A 19,824-nucleotide genomic window follows, 5' to 3' on the forward strand; every position below is an offset into this window, starting at 1 on the left:
GGCTCTTTACATATCATGCCCCGCCCCGTCGCTCCCCACCCAATGAAAACGTCCGCTTCCGCCGGCCCTCCCCGTGGAATTGACCCCCACTGACTGCCCCCCCCCCGTGCGCATGGCAGCTCTTTCTCAGCTAACGGAAATGCTCCCGAGGCAGAAGGTCGCCCCCGCCAATGACGCGCGGTCCCAGCCAGACGTAGAGCCGCGGCGACCAATGGGAAGCGGGCGCGCGCCGCCGGCTTGCTAAATCTTGGCAGCGCCCGAGCGCGGGAGCGGCGGCAAAATGGCGACGCCCGCGAAGCGCCGAGCGAAGAGCCCTGAGGAGGAAGCGGAAGGCGGGAGCCCGAGCAGCGGCCGCCTGCGCCGCTGGAGGCGAAGAACGGCCCCGCTGGCCGCGCTGGCCCCGCCGGAGGCCGAGCCGCCCTTCGTGGAGGGCTCCATCCTCAAGATCTACATGGAGAACTTCCTGTGAGAGCGGCGCGCGCGGGGCGGGAGGATCGGGGCCTCGTGGGCGGGGCTTCCCCGCGGGGGGCGGGGCTCGAGGGCGCCGCGAGGGGGCAGCCCCCCCCCCCCGGAGGACCCCCGTCCTGACCCGGCGGCTTCCAGCGCCTGCCTCCCAAATGGCCCTCCGGGACCCCCCCCCCCGATCTCCCGTCTCGGCTGCAGGGGGGGCGGGAGCGCCGAGCGGGCGGGGAAGTCTCTTTCCGCGCTGCTTGGTTCGTGAATCTTCCACTCGAGGCCCAACAACACAACTTCGCATGTGGTGCCTTAGAAGAAACCTGCAGCGCTCTCCCCCCCCCCGCTCGGGACCTCCCTGCTGGGCCCCGGAAGGGGGGGACCTGACCAGCCTCAGCAAAGGCCCGCTGCCCCTCCGGCTCGCGAGGAGACCCTCCCTGGGCCCCGGGGAGGCGCAGGCAACCCGGTGGCACAAGGGACTGGGAAAGGTCTAAAGGTCCATCGAGGGAAAGGGAATATACAGAGGGTCAATATTAGCTAGGTTTCTGGTCCCTTCTAGAACTCCACTTCTATGAATATCTTTTTTGCCTTCCATGCCCGAAGCTGCTGTTTTCTGAAAGACCCTGGCTATCTGGCAAAATTACATTTTGTAATTCTGTTGTCTAGTCACAGGCTATGTTGAATTAATGCCAAATTCCAATCTCTGTCAACCTAGAGTTCTTACATTAGTTTTGATCTCAAAATTCATCAGTGTATAGAATATGGGGTCTGCAGATATTTACTCCTAATATATTCATGGGGGGGGGGGCTAAAACACGAAGGACTGTGATAGTTTTGAAAAAAACACTGGCAAACTAAATATAATGAACTGGTGTTATAATAATCTGCATTTGATTATTCAGATTCCTTGATTTCCCACTTTCTAAACATTAAATTATAATGGCATTTCCTTTCAGTACTTATGATTCCTGTGTGGTGCTTCCAGGACCCCATCTAAACATGATAGTTGGAGCTAATGGAACAGGTAAATCAAGTATCGTATGTGCCTTATGCCTGGGATTGGCCGGAAAACCTTCCTTCATAGGACGAGCAGACAAGGTGAGGATAACTCTTTGCAATCTTATAGAATGGTATTCTTATGGTAATATGTTTAAAGTGTGGTAACAGCTTAAAGACTAAGTTAGTTCTTGGTATGAGCTTTCGTGTGCATGCACACTTCTTCAGATACAAGAAGTGTGCATGCACACGAAAGCTCATACCAAGAACTAACTTAGTTGGTCTTTAAGGTGCTACTGGAAGGAATTTTTTTATTTTGTTTTGACTATGGCAGACCAACACGGCTACCTAGCTGTAGCTTAAAGACTGTTTAATATGTTGGATGGAAAATAGAGGGCAGAATTTTGTAGAAAATGCATTGGGCTCTTTTCCCAATTTGACTTCCATATTTTGTGTGTGTGTTAAGATACCTTTCTTTTCTAAAGCTTTGATATACTCTGGTGATTTTTATGTATTGCAGCACCTTATAGGCCTATAGGACGCAGGTGGCGCTGTGGGTTAAAGCCTCAGCGCCTAGGGCTTGCCGATCGAAAGGTCGGCGGTTCGAATCCCTGCGGCGGGGTGCGCTCCCGCTGCTCGGTCCCAGCGCCTGCCAACCTAGCAGTTCGAAAGCACCTCCGGGTGCAAGTAGATAAATAGGGACCGCTTACCAGCGGGAAGGTAAACGGCGTTTCCGTGTGCGGCTCTGGCTCTGGCTCTGGCTCTGGCCAGAGCAGCGATGTCACGCTGGCCACGTGACCCGGAAGTGTCTCCGGACAGCGCTGGCCCCTGGCCTCTTAAGTGAGATGGGCGCACAACCCCAGAGTCTGTCAAGACTGGCCCGTACGGGCAGGGGTACCTTTACCTTTACCTATAGGCCTATACCGTCTTAGAATGTATTTGGCGGATCACTTGTCTGAAAGATCTCTGTGGGAAAGGTACTCTGCTCTGGGAAAGGCAACATGATAGGGAGGAACTAGCCTAGAATGTATTCTGAGTTTAGAGGCCCATGAATGTCAATATCATATGCCCTTCCTGGATATTTTAATTGACTCTAAGACAGGGGTCCCCAAACTTTTTAAACAGACACTGTTGAGGCCAGACTATAATTTGAAAAAAATATGAACAAATTCCTATGCACACTGCACATATTTTATTTGTAGTGCACAAAAAAAAGGAAAACCAATACAATATTTAAAATGAAGAATGATTTTAATCAGCATAAACTTATAAGCATTTCAGTGGGAACTATGGGTCTGCTTTTGCCTAATGAGATGGTCAATATCGCTAATGCTCATTCCTACAACCCAGCCTGCACATGGATCTCCCTCACCCCCATGGCCCAGTCTACATGCAGGCCTTCCATGCCCCCATCCCCACAACCCACCCTATACATGTGTCTGCCTGCACACACCCTCATCCCCACAACCCAGCTTATACACGTTTCCCTAACCCCCTTCCCCATGACCCAGCCTATGCATGTGCTTCCCTAATCCAGATCCCCACGACCCAGCCCGCACTCGTGTCTCCTTAAGCCCCATCCTCATGACCCAACTTGCCTGCGTGTCTCCCTAACCCCCCGCCAGCTTGCACGCCTGTCCTCCAACCCCAAATTCCCACACTCCAGCCTGCCTGCGCGTCTCCCTACCCCCCGATCCTCATGGCGGGCCTGCCCATGTGTCGCCCGTCCCCACGACTCCCAACTCACTGCTGGGGGGGGCAGCTGCAGGGCTGGGCCACCCCTCCTCTGGAAGGCGCCGTTGACAAAGACGCTGTTCTTGCCCAGGCAGCGCAGGTAGAAGTGGGGTGCATGGAAGGTGAGCTCGAGGTGGTGGCGCAAGAGGATGCTGGAGCGGCCCATGTTCATGTCCACAGCACTCTGCGACGAGTTGTACCTGATTGTCATTGTCGCCTGGTGCCCTGTAGGCGCGCCAGAGCTGACGGCGTGGCCAGGGTGAGGCGGCGCTCTCTCTGGCCGTGGGTGGCTCCCCTGCTCCTCGCCATCCCAGGACTCCTGCAGGGGGCTTTCCCCTCTGCCCGGCAGGGATCCCCTCCCTCTTCTACTTGGCTGTGGTGGCTGGGATGGGCTTCCCCTGAGGGGAGGAGTGAGCAGAAGAGGTGCTGCTGCTGCTGCTGCTTAAAGAAACAGGCACCCGCCCGCCTGCCCTGTTTGTCTGGCAGCAGTAGCAAGAGCGACCAAGCCCGGTGTTTCCACCCACTTGAACTGGAACCATTTCCCCCCGCTTTTTTTTTTTGCAAAAGGCAGCCTTGCGGTTCAATGCTCTGCCGCTGCTGTTGTTTCTGCTCACTGGCAGGGGAGAAAAGGCTGTGGTCTTGCTGCCCCACCAGCCCACCCCTCCTGCTCCTACTGCAGGGCAGTGGGGCTGCGGCTCTTCAGCAGCAGAGGCCTAGCCCAGCTTTGCAGCACCGCCTGCCTGGGCACGAGGACTGAGCCATGTGGTGGGGCTTGCATGAGTCTCGGGGCACACAAGCAGCCAGCGGGGAGCACTGCCGGCGGGAGTATTGCTTGCTGCTGCTGCTGCCGCTGCCACCGTCGTCTTGCCCCCCAGCGGCGCTTGGCCTTTTCCAGCACACTGATGGCTTCTCGACGTCACTAGTGACTGCTGCCTCCTCCTCCACCACCATCAACACCCTTCCCTTCTTTTTTCTTCCTTCCTCCCCCCTCTTTCCACAGGTGGCGGAGATGGGGAACACGCTCAGTCAGTCCCTGCACGGTGAGGCTTCTGCGGCTTCTGATTGGCTGCAGGAGCGGAAGCCACGGAAGCCTCGCTGCGCGCTGAGGTAAATGCGGCGAGGCGTTTCTGTTGAAAAGAATGTGTGCGTGCGAACATTCTTTTCAAGGAAATGGCGCGCTGTGCTGGGTTTACCTCAGTGCGCGGGGACTACTCAGTCAGTCCCCATGCGCTGAAGGGGCGTTTCGGCTGGTGGGCTGGATTTATGAGCCTGTAGGGCCACATCCAGCCTGTGGACCATAGTTTGGGGCCCCTGCTCTAAGGCATGGGAAGACTTGTGGGTTAATTTGAAATGTATTGCCATCTTTTCATTTAATTCATGGTACCCAGAGATTTCCCTCAAGTTTCTTGTCTTCTTTTATGTCAGTTCTGCACCTAGTGAGATTACTCCTGCTACAGTTGCTTCCAAGCAGTTGCTGAGATCTGTGGCTCTGAAGGGAAGCCCACCCTCTTGTGTCATCAGCTAGGATGGGTGGGGAGCCTGAGACTCACACGCCCCAGGCCCTTACCCCCTTTGTGGATCTTCATATAATGATTTCCCCCTCTCTCTGCATCTCTTTTGTAGCTCAATTTTTATAAGTCCTTTATCCATAATTCAAATTTATAGTAATTTTTTTAATGAATTATAAACTTTCCCCATTCTTTGTTAAAGTCAGTCTCTTCCTGGTTTCTAATTCTTCCTGCCTGCCATCTTGGCATAGTTCATCAGTTTTATCTGCCACTCTTCCTTGGTCAGAGTTGTGCCATCTTTCCATCTCTGGGCTAACAGCATCCATACAGCCATGGTCGCGTACATGAATAATTTCGTTTGCTCCTTTGGGACCTAAAATACCTAAAAGAAAAGCTTCTGGTTTCTTAGAAAAAGTTATTTTCAACATTTCCCCCTATTCATTATATATCATTTCCCAGAAATCTTTTATCATCTTACATGACCACCATATGTAATAAAACGTGCCCTTTTTCTATTTACATTTCCAACATGTTTTAGACTTTGATTTATACATTTTAGCTAATTTATTAGGAGTTAAGTACCAAGAATACATTATTTTCATATAATTTTCTTTCAGGCTGTAAATTTTAATTCTATTGTCCTTAATCCTTCCCATGCTGCTAATTCAGTGATACAACCAAAATCCTTCACCCAGTGAATCATAACCGTTTTGACCTGTTCATCTTTCGTTTGCCAGTCTAATAGAAGTTCATACATTTTAGAAATTAACTTACCGGTAGTTTTATTTTCTAACAGTTCCCTTTCGAACTGGGAGGATTTGTTTAGAAAACCATTCTTTTTATCCATCTTAAACACTTCATTAAGTTGATATTGCAACCAATCGGGTACTAATTCTCTTATGTCTTCAAACCTCCTTAACTTTAACTCTTGATCTACTTCTGTTAATGATATGTTGGCCAGTCATTTCTCATATTTCTTTTTTCCACCAATATTGCTTCAAGAGGAGAGAGCCATCATGGTGTTTTATGTTCTAATAATTTTTTATATTTATCCCATACTTCATACATCGGTTTCCTTTTAACATGATTCAAAAAAGCTTTATGAACTTTAACCTTAAGTTAAACGTGTCAACCAAATCTATTATTGCGTCGTTCAAGATCTAATATGCAGCTGTTTCCCAATGATATCCGTTCCTTTAACCAGCAAAGAGAAGACGCTTCAAAATATAATCTCATATATCCGGCAGGGAGAATTTGCCTCTTTCTTTAGCATCTATCAGTAATTAATATTTTATTCTTGGTTTCTTCCCCTGCCAGATAAATCTAGTAATATTTGTTTATTTTAATTTTAGGTTGGTCACTATGTGAAGCGGGGTACTAACAAAGCAGTTGTTGAAATTGAGGTGTGAGTAACAATCTTGTTTCTGTTTCTGTTTGGTCTAAATGTTTTACATAAATTATCTTACTGGCTTTTTTGCAGGGAGAAGCTGCCACATACCAGATTTTTAACCAGCATTTCATGGCTGGTTTTTTAAAAAACACTTTCCCTTCTCTTTCTTAGGTTTAAGAAACCATCCAAACTTGTTATCACACGGGAAATGTCTGTATCAAACAACCAGTCTGCTTGGTTTATTAATAAGAAACCGTCCACTCTCAAAATGGTAGAAGATCAAATTGCCGCCTTAAATATCCAAGTAGGCAATCTGTGCCAATTTCTTCCACAGGTATGTAGTAATTTTTATGAGAGTGTATTGTTCTCTCTTCGTTTTAAATTCTAAAGGATCTTATGCTAAGGGAAGAGCAAAATTATTGTGGTAAAGTAAAATTAATGTCAGAGATGCAGAAAATACATATGGATTTGAACATGGCTTTTGTTTGATGCAGTGATGAAAAAAATCTAGTTCTTTATGATCATGTACAACTCATCAGAATTGTTTCAGACATTTAAATAAATAATTTTGCTTTATTTGTCTACTTCCTTGAAGTGATAGAGCCCTAAAATCAGCATCTGTGCCTTCAAGAATTATTCTTTGAAATTCTGCAGGACAAAAATTGTGGGTATAATCTTGTGCTCTGTAAGGGTGGGAAATACACAGAGGTGTATTGCAGTCTTCCCTCTGAACAACTTGCCTCTGTTGCTCTTCTGAACTTTATGAGACCTGAGAAGGCCATTCAGTGGCAGTTGAAGCTGTCTTTGCCTCTTGCCTACAGAATTCTGTTAGTAGCTTTTCTCCAAGTTCTTGTGCACACATTCAGCCCAGAAGTAGTGGTGGGTGGAGAGTTGGCAACAGGTTGCTGCTGGTTAGATGCGAAAGGATTTTCTCTGTTACCAAAATCCCCTGCCTGAGTGACAAATGTGCTCACACCAGGGGAGGATGGTGGTGGAGGAAGGTGCTTGTAATTAAGAAGCTTTAGTAATAGTACAATTGATACAGTGGTACCTCTGGTTACGTACTTAATTCATTCTGGAGGTCCATTCTTAACCTAAAACTGTTCTTAACCTGAAGTACCACTTTAGCTAATGGGGCCTCCTGCTGCTGCCGCGCCGCCGGAGCCCAATTTCTGTTCTCATCCTGAAGCACAGTTCTTAACCCAAGGTACTATTTCTGGGTTAGTGGAGTCTAACCTGAAGCGTATGTAACCTGAGGTACCACTGTATTTTACATTGGTCTGAAAAGTACCTTTTGCTACAAAGTGTATTACATTATTACACAAAGCACCATAGGTATTTGGATTCTTGCTTTGCAGGACAAAGTTGGAGAATTTGCAAAATTATCCAAGGTTGAACTACTTGAAGCCACAGAGAAATCGGTTGGTCCTCCAGAAATGTACAAATATCACTGTGACCTGAAAAACTTTAGACAGCGAGAGCGAGAACTAGAGGTACGTGGCTGATATTTGTGAGAAAGTTTTTCTCACTCTTTTTTACTTTTAAAATAAATTCACAACAGTTTTACTGTTCTAAGAGGAGAATGTGATAGCAGAAGGGCCCTTCCTTAGGACCAGAGGTTAGGGGTGCTGCTTTCTGATTTTAGTCAGAGCAAAGGTGCTATTTTTGAATTCGCAGCCCAGTCCATGCTAAACATGGAGATGCAGATGCTATCTTGCCCATCCTGCTTTTTCATTCCTTGCTCCTACTATTTATAATTTGCTTACCAAGGTTCTTATTTCTCATCTCTCTTTCTCTTGAATTTCATATGTCCTGCTTTCCTATCTCTTCTTAGAAGAGCTTCAGTTTTAGAAACTGACTAAATAGGAATTATACTTACTTTTGGAACTGGCTGTGTTAATATTTCAATAAATTTATTTGGGTTTCTGTGTCCCCTTTATCTAATCAGTGTGGCAGAAATCCATGGTAACTGCAAGAGACAGTTTGAGCAGAAGTCTGAGCAGCAGCCAGCACAGCTGAGAGGAGGGAGAGGCATTTGGGATTTTTACATCTGTTTGTTGGTTTCTTTTATAAAATTTATATACTGCTTGATTGGGGGGGGGAACCCCTCACAAAGTGTTTTACACAAAGATAATAAGGCAGAGAAAAATTCACAAGCATACTTTAAAACATACAAAAGTTAAAATACAAAAACATATTAAAATTACCTCAACTTTCCAGAGAAGCGGACACGGAGCAATGGTTCCAAACTACAAGAAAGAAGATTCCACCTAAACATTAGGAAGAACTTCCTGACAGTAAGAGCTGTTTGACAGTGGAATTTGCTGCCAAGGAGTGTGGTGGAGTCTCCTTCTTTGGAGGTCTTTAAGCAGAGGCTTGACAACCATATGTCCGGAGTGCTCTGATGGTGTTTCCTGCTTGGCATGGGGTTGGACTCGATGGCCCTTGTGGTCTCTTCCAACTCTATGATTCTATGATTCTAGGCATCTGGGTAGGCTTGTCTAAACAAGAATGTCTTTAGCAGGTGCCAAAAAGAGTACAGTGAAGGAGCCTTCTTGATCTCAGTAGGCAGGGAGTTCCAAAGTGCAGGTGCTGCCACATTACCAATGTGGAATGGCTATTGGGTGTTATGTAGCACCTGTAGTAGTCCTAGTTCTGCCAATTGAAGAGGTCAAGTGGGCACATGTGGGGTAAGGTAATCTCGTAGGTAAACTGTTCCCCTAATATAGTAGAGGCAAACCTTCCCATTTGGCTTGCCAGATTATTTTGGCCAAACCATGCCCAACTTGCCCAACACCTGAGCTCATATATGATGTCAGGTGTGTGGCAGGTAAAGTTGCAGCTAGGCCAAAAGGGTCTATGCATGGACCATTGGTGCTTGCAAAGCCTTATGCATGGCATTTTGCAGCCATCAACAATCAGCAGAGCTTGCACATTGCTTGGCACCAGGCTTTGGAAATGCCAGCCACCAAATGTCCACTCTTGGGGCTTGCACAGTGCTGTGCTTTTGCCTGTGCAGGTCACCTGCTATAACTGTCATGTGAGGAGATTGACAAGGCGGCAGTCCCACCCACTTGTCAAACTTGGCCCACAGCAGGTGGGGGGAAGATAAGGATCTGACTCACTGCCTTTCCGGAAGAACTTCCTTTTTGATTTTTAACATATTTTCTTGCTTCTCTGAATTAGTGACTTTTATTCCTGTAATTATTTATCACCTACAAAACATCTGAAATGTTAGGAGAACTGTAGAGATTAAAAGGTGAGACAGTCCCTGTTACAATCCAATAAACTTAGCAGTAAAGAAAACAGAACACAGAGGGAAGAAAGCACTGGAGCAGCTGCTCTTCCTGGCCCCATCTGTTAGCTAGATGTGTTAGCTCTTGCTCTGTTCTTCCTGCCAGACAGACAGTACAGCCTTCTTATGGCCTCTGGTATCCTGGCTGGTGGCAGAGGTATATTACAGCCCAGTCCTATGCATGTCTACTCAGAAGTATGTCCCATGGAGTTCATTGGAACTTCCTCCCATGTAAATGGGTATGGATTTCAGCTTTACTGGCAGGCAGAGCAATCCTATACTCCAATGTGGGAAGGATGAGGCAATTTATACCCCCACTAAACCAACAACTGCCTTTTTTTTAAAAAAGGTTTTTTTTTAATTAAAAATTTTCTTGGGTAACATAAGTACATAAAGTGTCTCTGCTTTCAGTTCAGTCCTTTCTACAGATCAGTTATATTCAACATGAGACAGTAATGGTTTAGACAATATAAGGTTGTGGGAGATGGGGGGAAGAAAAGGGGGGTAGTAAACTTCCATTCTTTTACATAGTGTATGTGCCAGGTTTTTGTGTCAGCATCACGTGGGTAGGTTTTCTTTCTATTCATTTCTTGGTTGTCATTGGCAGTGAAGGGGACTGGGGGGCCCAGGGCCTGGTTGGTTGCCTTCAGCTGACTGCAGTGAGTTTTGTTTGCATGTTTCAGGGGGAGGAGTTGTTGGGTCAAATTAGCCATGTTGATTCGAATGCTGTCGGTGGGTTCTTGTTGTCTTGTTGGGCTGTGTATGTAATAAAGGGGAGCCATACTGAGGTGAAGGCATTCTCTTTTGCTTATCCCCACTCTAGTTTGAATTTGTTGGTTAGCTTTTCTAGTGTTATGATGCTCCTGGCTGCTGAGAGTAGGTGGCTTATGAGTTCTTTGTGCTGTGAGAGTGCATTATTGTCTTGAAAAATATTCAATAGGTTCAGTTCTGGGGTGGCTTCTAGTAGCTGTTAAGTCCCCCAAAAATATGCAAAGTAACTTATGTTCAAAAGGGTTGGGTTTGGGGGCAATCCCATTACATGTGGAGGTATGTGCCTGTAAAGTTGCAACCTCTCCAGCATTTTGGTGAGGTTCTTGGGTGTATAAGCGCCATCTTTTGTAGTGTTAGGTACTATCTATAGCTAAGCTTCAATGTGAGTTTCTTTCTTTTAGCTGAGATGGATTTAAAGGGAGGTTTAGACCAGTTTAGTCCATTGGGTTGGGGTTTTTTTTTAACCCTATGTTGTGCTCCCATTGCTTTTTGGTTGAGATGATGTGTGTGAGATTCTGGAGTAGTATTTTGTATATTGTGGATACCCTCCTCTTGCCATGTCCCTTTACTGTAAGGAGGTTTTTGAAGGTGGTCAGTGGCCTAGTAGTTGCTGCTTTTACTGCCGGGTTATTTAAGAAGGACCAACAATGGCCTTATCCTATGTTTTCAGCCTGGGAGGGTAGGGAAAAACAAAGCTTGAAAAATCCCCAAATGGTTTTAAAATGGCAGATACAGCCACTTAATAGAAACACTGTTAAAGTCTACCAGTCATGGCCAGTGTGCTAATGTTGCACACTGATGTCAGCTAGAAGGAGGAGACAATGCACTCAGGCTGACAGACACCCCAATTATGCCCTCCTATCCCCGGGACGCAGGTGGCGCTGTGGGTTAAAGCCTCAGCGCCTAGGACTTGCCGATCGAAAGGTCGGCAGTTCGAATCCCTGCGGCGGGGTGCGCTCCCGCTGCTCGGTCCCAGCGCCTGCCAACCTAGCAGTTCGAAAGCACCTCCGGGTGCAAGTAGATAAATAGGGACCGCTTACCAGCGGGAAGGTAAACGGCGTTTCCGTGTGCGGCTCTGGCTCGCCAGAGCAGCAATGTCACGCTGGCCACGTGACCCGGAAGTGTCTCCAGACAGCGCTGGCCCCTGGCCTCTTGAGTGAGATGGGCGCACAACCCCAGAGTCTGTCAAGACTGGCCCGTATGGGCAGGGGTACCTTTACCTTTACCTATCCCCAGCACCAAAGCTGCCAGATATGATTATCCCATAGCACCATCCAGAGTGTGATCCTCAATGACAAATTTATGGAGACACCAGGCATCACTGCATGTTGTTTAGTTTTTCTACCTCCCAAGTGCTCACATGAATTGCTTTTAAGTAGAACAGCTGCCAGCTACAAATGGATTGGTTCTTCCATGAGTCAGCATGTTGTTTTGGATGCCCTGGCAACCCAAGGGATCTTTCTTTTAGCCTACCCCCTGCCTAATATGTTGCCTGGTAGGCTTCTCAGCAAGCACCCCTTGCCTCCCTTTCTACCCTCTGCTAACTGAGTGCTTCGTACATCCAGGAAGCAGCATTGATGAACTTGAGACACCTGCCCCATCCCCATTCCCAATCAGAGTGATCAGGCAGTGGTGGGGCCCCCAACCTCCCTTTCTCACCACTGGGTCTCTTTCTGAGGCCAGCTGAAGCCAAGTCAGTCTAGGGTTCCCTTCTAATTTGCCTTCTAATATGCCTCAGCTCAAAATCAAAAGTCTCGTTTGTGCATCATCTGGAATGGAATGGATCTTGAAAGTGAAAGACACTTGCAGGGCTGCAAGTGTCCCTGCTGCTGGCATGGCGGGTACAATTCCAGTGGCATCTTGGAAGTTCCAGGGGCATCTTTGGCTTTCACTGTATCCTACAGCTTCTCATCTGCAGATTTCAAGTACAGTACAGTGGTGCCCCGCAAGACGAATGCCTCGCAAGACGGAAAACCCGCTAGACGAAAGGGTTTTCCCTTTTGGAGGTACTTCGCAAAACGAATTTCCTATGGGCTTGCTTCGCAAGACGAAAATGTCTTGCGAGTTCCTGCGGGTTTTTTTTCCTCCCCCCCCCTTTTTCTAAGCCGCTTATCCGCTAAGCCGCTAAAAGCGCTAATCCGCTAAGCCGTCAATGGGCTTGCTTCGCAAGACGAAAAAACCGCTAGACGAAGAGACTCGCGGAACGGATTAATTTCGTCTTGCGAGGCACCACTGTATAGGATTGCTCACTGAGGTTGTTAGATATACTGTATTTTGCTGGTGGAATAGTCGTATTGTGTAACTGAAATGTTGTTTTAGGTTTACTGTTTGATTAGTCATTCATGAGTTTAGTGTAGTTCAAACTCCTTTATTTAGTGATGAATTATTGTGTGTATATAGATTCTGATATTTTTGTATTTATTGGTATGTACTTTTGGTTAGCCACTTTGCCTAGCTTTAGAAAAGAAAATTGGGGTACAAATATTTAAATGAAATTTATATACTTAGTGTTACATTGACTTGATTGTTAACGAGGTTCAGGCTAACCAGGGTTCATGCTTTAACAATTTGCTGACTTCTGATTCTCTGGTTTCAAGTCCTTCTCAAGTGGGAACATGGCTCTCCTTCTTTGTGCTGACAGAAATGTTAAAGTCCCAGTTGTTTTGTCTACACTGTTCATTTATCTACTGGTTCTTATAGCTGAATTATGAACCACGTTTGATTCCATATTAGGAAAAGGAAATGCATAGTTTAAATATTCAGCAACAGCAGCAGATATCACTGGAACAGAATCATAGTTAAATGCTGTGGAATACCTCTTTGCTACCCTGCTATCTCCCATTTGCAAGGATTGAGAGGACCTAATGCAAAGCATGTAACATTTCATTGTTTCTTGATAGATTAGATTGCTATTGATACCAAACCTTCATTTTGTATATGGGCTTCTGACTTGCACTCTGACAAGTAAGATCCATTTTCCATTAGAGAAGTGAGGTGCTAATTTGATAGAAATACTAATTCTTGTGTATTTGAGTTTCAAAGAGGGCACGTCACAATTACAATTTAATTGAACCAACTGAATAACTTGAAATACGTATTTTGACAGAATTCATGTAAAGAGAAACATAGCAACCTAGAGAAAATGAAGCAAACAAATGAAAGGTATAAACAAGATGTGGAGCGATACCATGAACATAAACGCCATCTGGATTTAATTGCAATGCTTGAGAGAAAAAGGCCCTGGGTGGTAAGTTCTTCTTTCATTTCTTTTAGACTTTTGGGGGAAAACAAAAACAAGTGTAATGTAACAAGTGTACTTGAATGAATTGTAGAAGTGGGTAGAAATAGAAGAGGAAAACAAATAAATCACAATTATTATAAAGATGACAAGATGAATTGCATTTTACATTATTTCTTTATTACTGTTATTAATATCTTTGCCATTCAAGATACATATCTTTCCAAGGCAGCTTACAAGTAACATCAGTAACATATTAAGAAATCTTTAAACAGCAATAGAACAACAAAAAACCCAGTCAGATTTGCAACGGCCATAGAATGTATATATTCTTTAAATTTATATAATAACCTCTTTAAGGATTTGTCTTCAAAAGTCTAGCTGCTTTTCCTAGGAGAGCATTCAGGGCTATTTGTATGCTGTAATTCTGTAGGAGTGCAGAAAAGGCTAAGAAGGAACTATTGGATGCAGAATTGATATTTCTGAAAATCTCCCATCTTTCCCCCCACCCACATGCTTTTTAAAGAATGCTTGTAGCCACTGGGCTAGTTTGTAGCCATTGGGTTGAAAGCTAGTGGACAGTGGCCTAGATCAGAGAGGGAGGACCTGGGGTCCTCCTCCACATGTTACAGATTCCTATTTCCATGACTGAAGTCTTCCAAAGTGAGAATCCAAAGATCAACTGAGTAGCTACAGGATATTTAAATTGACGGTTCAGGACTTATCTCAAGGACTGCCTCTCCCCACATGAGCGACTTGGACCTTGCGATCAACATCTGAGGCCCTTTTTCATGGGCTCCCTCCATGTGAGGTCCAGAGGGTGGCAAGACAAGAATGGGCCTTTTCTGCAGTGTTTGTGGACTGCTCTTTCCAGGGAGGTGCCTTCATCATACATCTTTAGCCGCCAGGTGGAAATGTTCCTTTTCAACCAGGCCTTGGGCTATTTAACATTCTAGGTTCTTTTAAATGTGCTTATGGGAGGAGAGGTTATGGGTTTGTTCTTGCTTTTTGTGTTCTTATTTTGTATTTTTATGCTGTGAACTGCCCTGAGTTCTTCAGACGAAGGCGGCATACAACTCCACCTCCTATAGAAGAGGTGAAATAGTCACTATGAGTGGTAGAGGCAGCATAAGTCCACTTCAGTAGCTTGGAGTACACCAGACTGTGTGTCAAGCACATCTGAGCACAACCCAGAGGTGCTCCAGAGGGTCTTTCATTGGCCCAGGTGGTCTTAAACCTACAGACATGTCTGGACATAGCATTCCTGACAAAGACACAATTATTTCTCTTATTGTAGCCGCCAGTAGTTAGTCTAGCTGTGAGCCATACTAGTGCCATACTAGGACATTATGGTGATATGTTTTTATAGCATTCCCCACACCACACTCTATCCTCAATTAGAATAAAAGAACAAAATAGAAATTTAAAAGTTAGACTAAGTATAAGGAACCTGTTGTCCTCTGGATGATAGACATCAGCTCCCATCAGCCACAGCCCATATTGCTAGTGGTCAGGGAAAGTGGGAGTTGTAATTCTGAACAAGTGGAGGGCCACAGGCTCCCATTCCATGAGATGGACCTGCCCTCCTTAAGCATAGATGGACAGATGTCAAAGTAATTGCCTGGAACTATTCACCAACTCCAGGGACGCAGGTGGCGCTGTGGGTTAAAGCCTCAGCGCCTAGGACTTGCCGATCGAAAGGTCGGCGGTTCGAATCCCTGCGGCGGGGTGCGCTCCCGCTGCTCGGTCCCAGCGCCTGCCAACCTAGCAGTTCGAAAGCACCTCCGGGTGCAAGTAGATAAATAGGGACCGCTTACCAGCGGGAAGGTAAACGGCGTTTCCGTGTGCGGCTCTGGCTCGCCAGAGCAGCAATGTCACGCTGGCCACGTGACCCGGAAGTGTCTCCAGACAGCGCTGGCCCCTGGCCTCTTGAGTGAGATGGGCGCACAACCCCAGAGTCTGTCAAGACTGGCCCGTACGGGCAGGGGTACCTTTACCTTTACCTTTTATTCACCAACTCCAGTCCATCTAACAGGGACATGTTTGCATTTCCTGACAGGTTAAATGGTGAACAAAGCAGAAACTTCAGATGACTTGTTTGGGCTATCGAGCACAGAGATGTAATGTCCTCACAGATAACATCAGGGCCTGTTCATTCAGACTGCTGCCTCCTCCATTTTACATGTTATATAATTTGTCTTAGTGGTTTATAATTGTAAGCCACATTAGGTGCCTTGGCAGAAAGGTGGTATATAAATGCATTGAATAAACAATGTAAATTAATAAATCTGCTTGCTTGCATTCCTTCCTAGGTATATGAAGATGTCCGCAAGCAATATGAACAGGTGAAACAAAACAGATATCGTCAAAAGGAGGAATTAAATGCACTAAGAAGATCACAATCTCCCATGACACATCAGATCCAAGAGGCTGAGAAGCAGTGTGCAAGTCTGAATAACAAAATCCAAGAGAAAGTATGTATTTAAGAGTTCCTTTGTAAGTCTCATGGACATACAAGTAGTTTAGACATGTAGCTGAAGGTACCCTATGTAATGTAAAACAAAAATACTTATATCGAATCTCAAAAGTTGATTCCATAAAGCTGCAGTTATTTAAACTGCCAACTATATACTTGTTAACGGTAGTGTGTTCAACCTTGAATTAAGAGGCAACGATTGTTCTCCAGAAATAGTTGTTACAATATGCAATTTAATCCATGGTGTAGTAGAAAAGTCGCCTGTCCATACTGCCTTAGATTCTTTTATTACAGTTACAGCTGATTTCTAACTTTAAAAATGCTTTTGGTTATATAGGCTGCAGCTATCAGAGAAACATCTCAGAAATGTAAACAGCATCAAGATGCTTTGGAGTCAAAAGACAAAGAAGTAAGTTTTGTATTGTATTATATTTTGCATTTAACTCTCTCTAAAACTTTAGGGACCGATCAGAAGGTCGGCGGTTCGAATCCCCGCAATGGGGTGAGCTCTCGTTGCTCGGTCCCTGCTCCTGCCAACCTAGCAGTTCAAAAGCACGTCAGAGTGCAAGTAGATAAATAGGTACTGCTCCGGCGGGAAGGTAAACGGCGTTTCAGTGTGCTGTTCTGGTTTGCCAGAAGCGGCTTAGTCATGCTGGCCACATGACCTGTATGCCGGCTCCCTCGGCCAATAAAGCGAGATCGAGTGCCGCAACCCCAGAGTCGGTCACGACTGGACCTAATGGTCAGGGGTCCCTTTACCCTTTACCTTAAAACTTTAGTAATTTGAACCCATTGCGTTTCTCCCATGTTGTGCTGATTTTATAACATGTTTAATTTTCTGACAGAGGCATTCATTTTATTCCAAAAGCGTAAATGCCAATATTGAGGATTCTGTAATAGTGACCCCTGCCTTTCTTACTTGCTAGATTCTAGCATATTTCCAGGTAAATAGTTGCAGTCATTAGCGTCATTTGCTTCTATAGCACTTTAGATATAAAAGATCATGACCTTGTAAAAAATTATGTAGACCAGCAAGTAGGCATCCCAGAATTGGAAAGTGCAGGTAACCTATGATCAGCAATGCAAGCCAATTGGATTTTGTATGATCCTGTTTTGCTTCCAAGCTAATAGGCCAGGGGTCACCCAAGTTTGGTACTAGAGAGAATGATAATGGCTGGTGGGTTTTGGGGTTTTTTTAGATAATAAATAACTTCCATTTTATCTTAGCTAGAATATTCTTACTTTTGTAAAAACTTCTTTTTGTTATTGGCATGCTTGAGAAATGCTTGTGTGTGTTTTGTGTGTGTTTTTTAGATTGAGAGAATTATGCAGACAATGAGGATGAAGGAGGAGGTAGAAATGGACCGACAGAAGAGAATACAAAACACTCGTAAGATGATAGAAGACTGGAATAATGAGCTAAGAAATACAGACAGTCCTGAGAATATTCAACCTCAGATGGATTCAATTAATGCTGAGCTTAACCATTTGCAGGAAGAGAAACTAAATATTGATGGTGAATTAAATCATCTGACAGGAGAAAAGGAGAACTTGCTAAAGGAAAAAGATGGTAAATGGGCTTAACTGTGTGCTTGCTGTCAGTACTGCAGTAAGCTCACAACTTACATGGGGGTTACGTTCTGAGGATTGCGCCTGAAGCCAAAATCATGCATAGTCACAATACATTGGGTTCAGTGGCAGGTGGAATTGCTAACGTCTTTTTCCCCCAGATGCCCATCCCTTTTTATTTACTTAATTATTTTTGCCAAGTGGTAAAGCTGAATTTCACAATAGGAAATTGGCTTTGATAACTGACAACCAACCCAAATCCCCAGCCCTGAAGATATCAATTCCCGTTGACTTTCTTTGTTAACATGACAGAGAATTGGTTGGAAGCAAATGTTCTCAATAGGCTCTTTGGATCCTAGCCTTAGTTAGGTGTGTTCAAACATACCCCCTCCCAGGACTCCCCACCCCCCAGGCAACTCCTAAAGCTGTATGTTGATGCTGATCCTGAAATTCTTCCAGTTTTGGTGAATGGTTTCTGGAGCCGGCTTAGAAGCTCCACTGTACATGTGGACCTCCTGTATAATGCTCTGAATCCTGGTCCAAATTTCCAGCCAGGATTTATTCTAGTATGACAGGGAATTCAGCAGCTGAATTCAGACTGGATGCTTTAACAAAATTCCACATAGCTTTCTCCATGGGCTGCTTGCAAAGAGTGGAAAGTATATGCTAGGAATTCAGCTTTGCATTGTGATTTCTGCTCGCACTCCAGAACGATCTCTCCTCTCCTCCTCCTGCATGCTGTTCTGTGGGGTTGCAAGGGGGAGTGGGGAAAGCCTGATTGCGCTAGTGGAAGTTCTTGCATGGGCTTCTGCTAGCAGAAGCAGTTAGTTGGATATGCGTCAAGGGTCTAGCTATGGGTATTTTGTGCAAGACAGCTCTTCCCTCTAAAGTGGCTGTAGTTGTGATCATGAAGCCCTGTGAACATGGCTCCTAAAGCTGTCTCAAAATTACAGGAGTAATGAATGGCATTGTGCAGTTTGAGAATATGATGAAGATGAAGGAAGAGAAGCTCAAAATGAGATTTCAAGACACACACGTTGCTCTTACGTGGCTAAGAGAAAACAGAAACCGGTTCAAAAGAGAAGTCTGTGATCCCATGATGCTTGCAGTAAGCTGATTTGCCTGACTATTGTGTGACTTAGTCATCACTAAAATGTAATACCACTACTGCTTATAAAACTATAATCCATTGTTTTAATGTGAATAGTCGAGCTTGGCATACAGGTACCTTTATGTATTGAGTTAAGTCTGTGGTGTGAATCTTGCCTTCTGCGAAAGTACAGAATACAGTCGTACCTTGGCTCCTGAATGCCTTGGGAGTTGAATGTTCCGGCTCCCAAATGATTGAAAACCAGAAGTGAGTGTTCCAGTTTTCGAACGTTCTTTCGAAAGCTGAACGTCTGACGGGGCTTCCGCTGCTTCCGATTCAATCTTTGGAACTTTGGAAGTCGAACCTATTTCTGGAACGGATTCTGTTCAACTTGAGGCTTTGTATTTTGAAAAGTATGTATGTATGTAGTTCATACCATGAACTAACAAAGACATATGACCAGCATATTAAAGTTAAAAGGTGCAGGGTGAGTCCCCACTCTGGCTGGGCTGCTCCAAGAAAGTCCCCCCGCCTCACCCTCTCCTAGTCTTGCCATCAGTGAGGCTTAAGAGCTTTCCAGAAAAGCAGTGCCTTGTAAGAGGATGGGAAAGTGATCATACAGCTCGTGGGTCCTCATTCTGGATCATATAACCAGATCTAATCACTTCTTTTGAATGGGTTGTTTCAAACTGCTTCTGAGGATAACCTTTTTGACAAAGTGCAGTATTTTTATCGTTTTCAGTTAGTTTCATTTTGAAGTTACATGGTGGTTATTAGGTCAAACGAATGGCTCCCCCAGGGTGGGAAGTATGGGGGGCGGACTTACTGCATTTTCTCATTCTCTCCCCAGACCCATTGGTTGCAATGGAGAGAGGGAAATTAGTTGTACCAGCTTTAGGCTGCTAATGAGGAGGACCCCAGCAAATGAAAGCAGGCCTCCAGAACACTCATTTTGGAGAATAATGCTGGCTACCACCAGGGACATGCCCTTCTATGTGGAGCCTTCCCCTGCAGATAGAGAGATACTTGACCTCAGTCCTAACCATCTGACCTGCCGGCAGATAGGAGGAGGAGGGCTAATTTATTTATACCTCACCTTTTTCTGAGATGGGTTACAGATAAAAACAAGAACTATGAAAATGGCGGGGGGGGGGGAGAGCGGGGAATGTTAATAGAATAGAAACTATATACATATGTGTAAGATTGTGGCTGGATCTAGACATGTCAAAGAAGTGTTTTACTTAAACATACCGTAAACTCATACAGGGAAATCTGGTTGGGAAAGATGGGACTCTACAGCGCCC

At 45.3% G+C, this 19,824-nt stretch overlaps 1 protein-coding gene across 7 annotated transcripts in view; it reads left to right on the forward strand.

Moving 5' to 3' along the window:
- Positions 1-265: 265 nt before the first annotated feature.
- SMC5 (structural maintenance of chromosomes 5) overlaps positions 266-19,824 on the forward strand; it is a 67,404-nt gene continuing 47,845 nt past the window's right edge. For 4 of the 7 annotated variants that reach the window (XM_079996025.1, XM_079996026.1, XM_079996024.1 and 1 more), the window contains exons 1-10: positions 266-465; positions 1,410-1,551; positions 6,044-6,096; positions 6,253-6,415; positions 7,440-7,574; positions 13,254-13,394; positions 15,698-15,859; positions 16,199-16,270; positions 17,176-17,431; positions 18,384-18,538. In XM_079996025.1, the coding sequence (XP_079852151.1) occupies positions 281-465; positions 1,410-1,551; positions 6,044-6,096; positions 6,253-6,415; positions 7,440-7,574; positions 13,254-13,394; positions 15,698-15,859; positions 16,199-16,270; positions 17,176-17,431; positions 18,384-18,538 (1,464 nt within the window). In that variant the 5' untranslated portion in view covers positions 266-280. Of the gene's footprint in view, positions 466-854; positions 950-1,409; positions 1,552-6,043; positions 6,097-6,252; positions 6,416-7,439; positions 7,575-13,253; positions 13,395-15,697; positions 15,860-16,198; positions 16,271-17,175; positions 17,432-18,383; positions 18,539-19,824 lie in introns of those variants that run through there. The other 3 variants (XM_079996028.1, XM_079996029.1, XM_079996030.1) reach the window with 3 other exon arrangements.

The sequence above is a fragment of the Podarcis cretensis genome (assembly GCF_951804945.1).
Source record: "Podarcis cretensis genome assembly, chromosome: 11".
Lineage (NCBI taxonomy): Eukaryota > Metazoa > Chordata > Lepidosauria > Squamata > Lacertidae > Podarcis > Podarcis cretensis.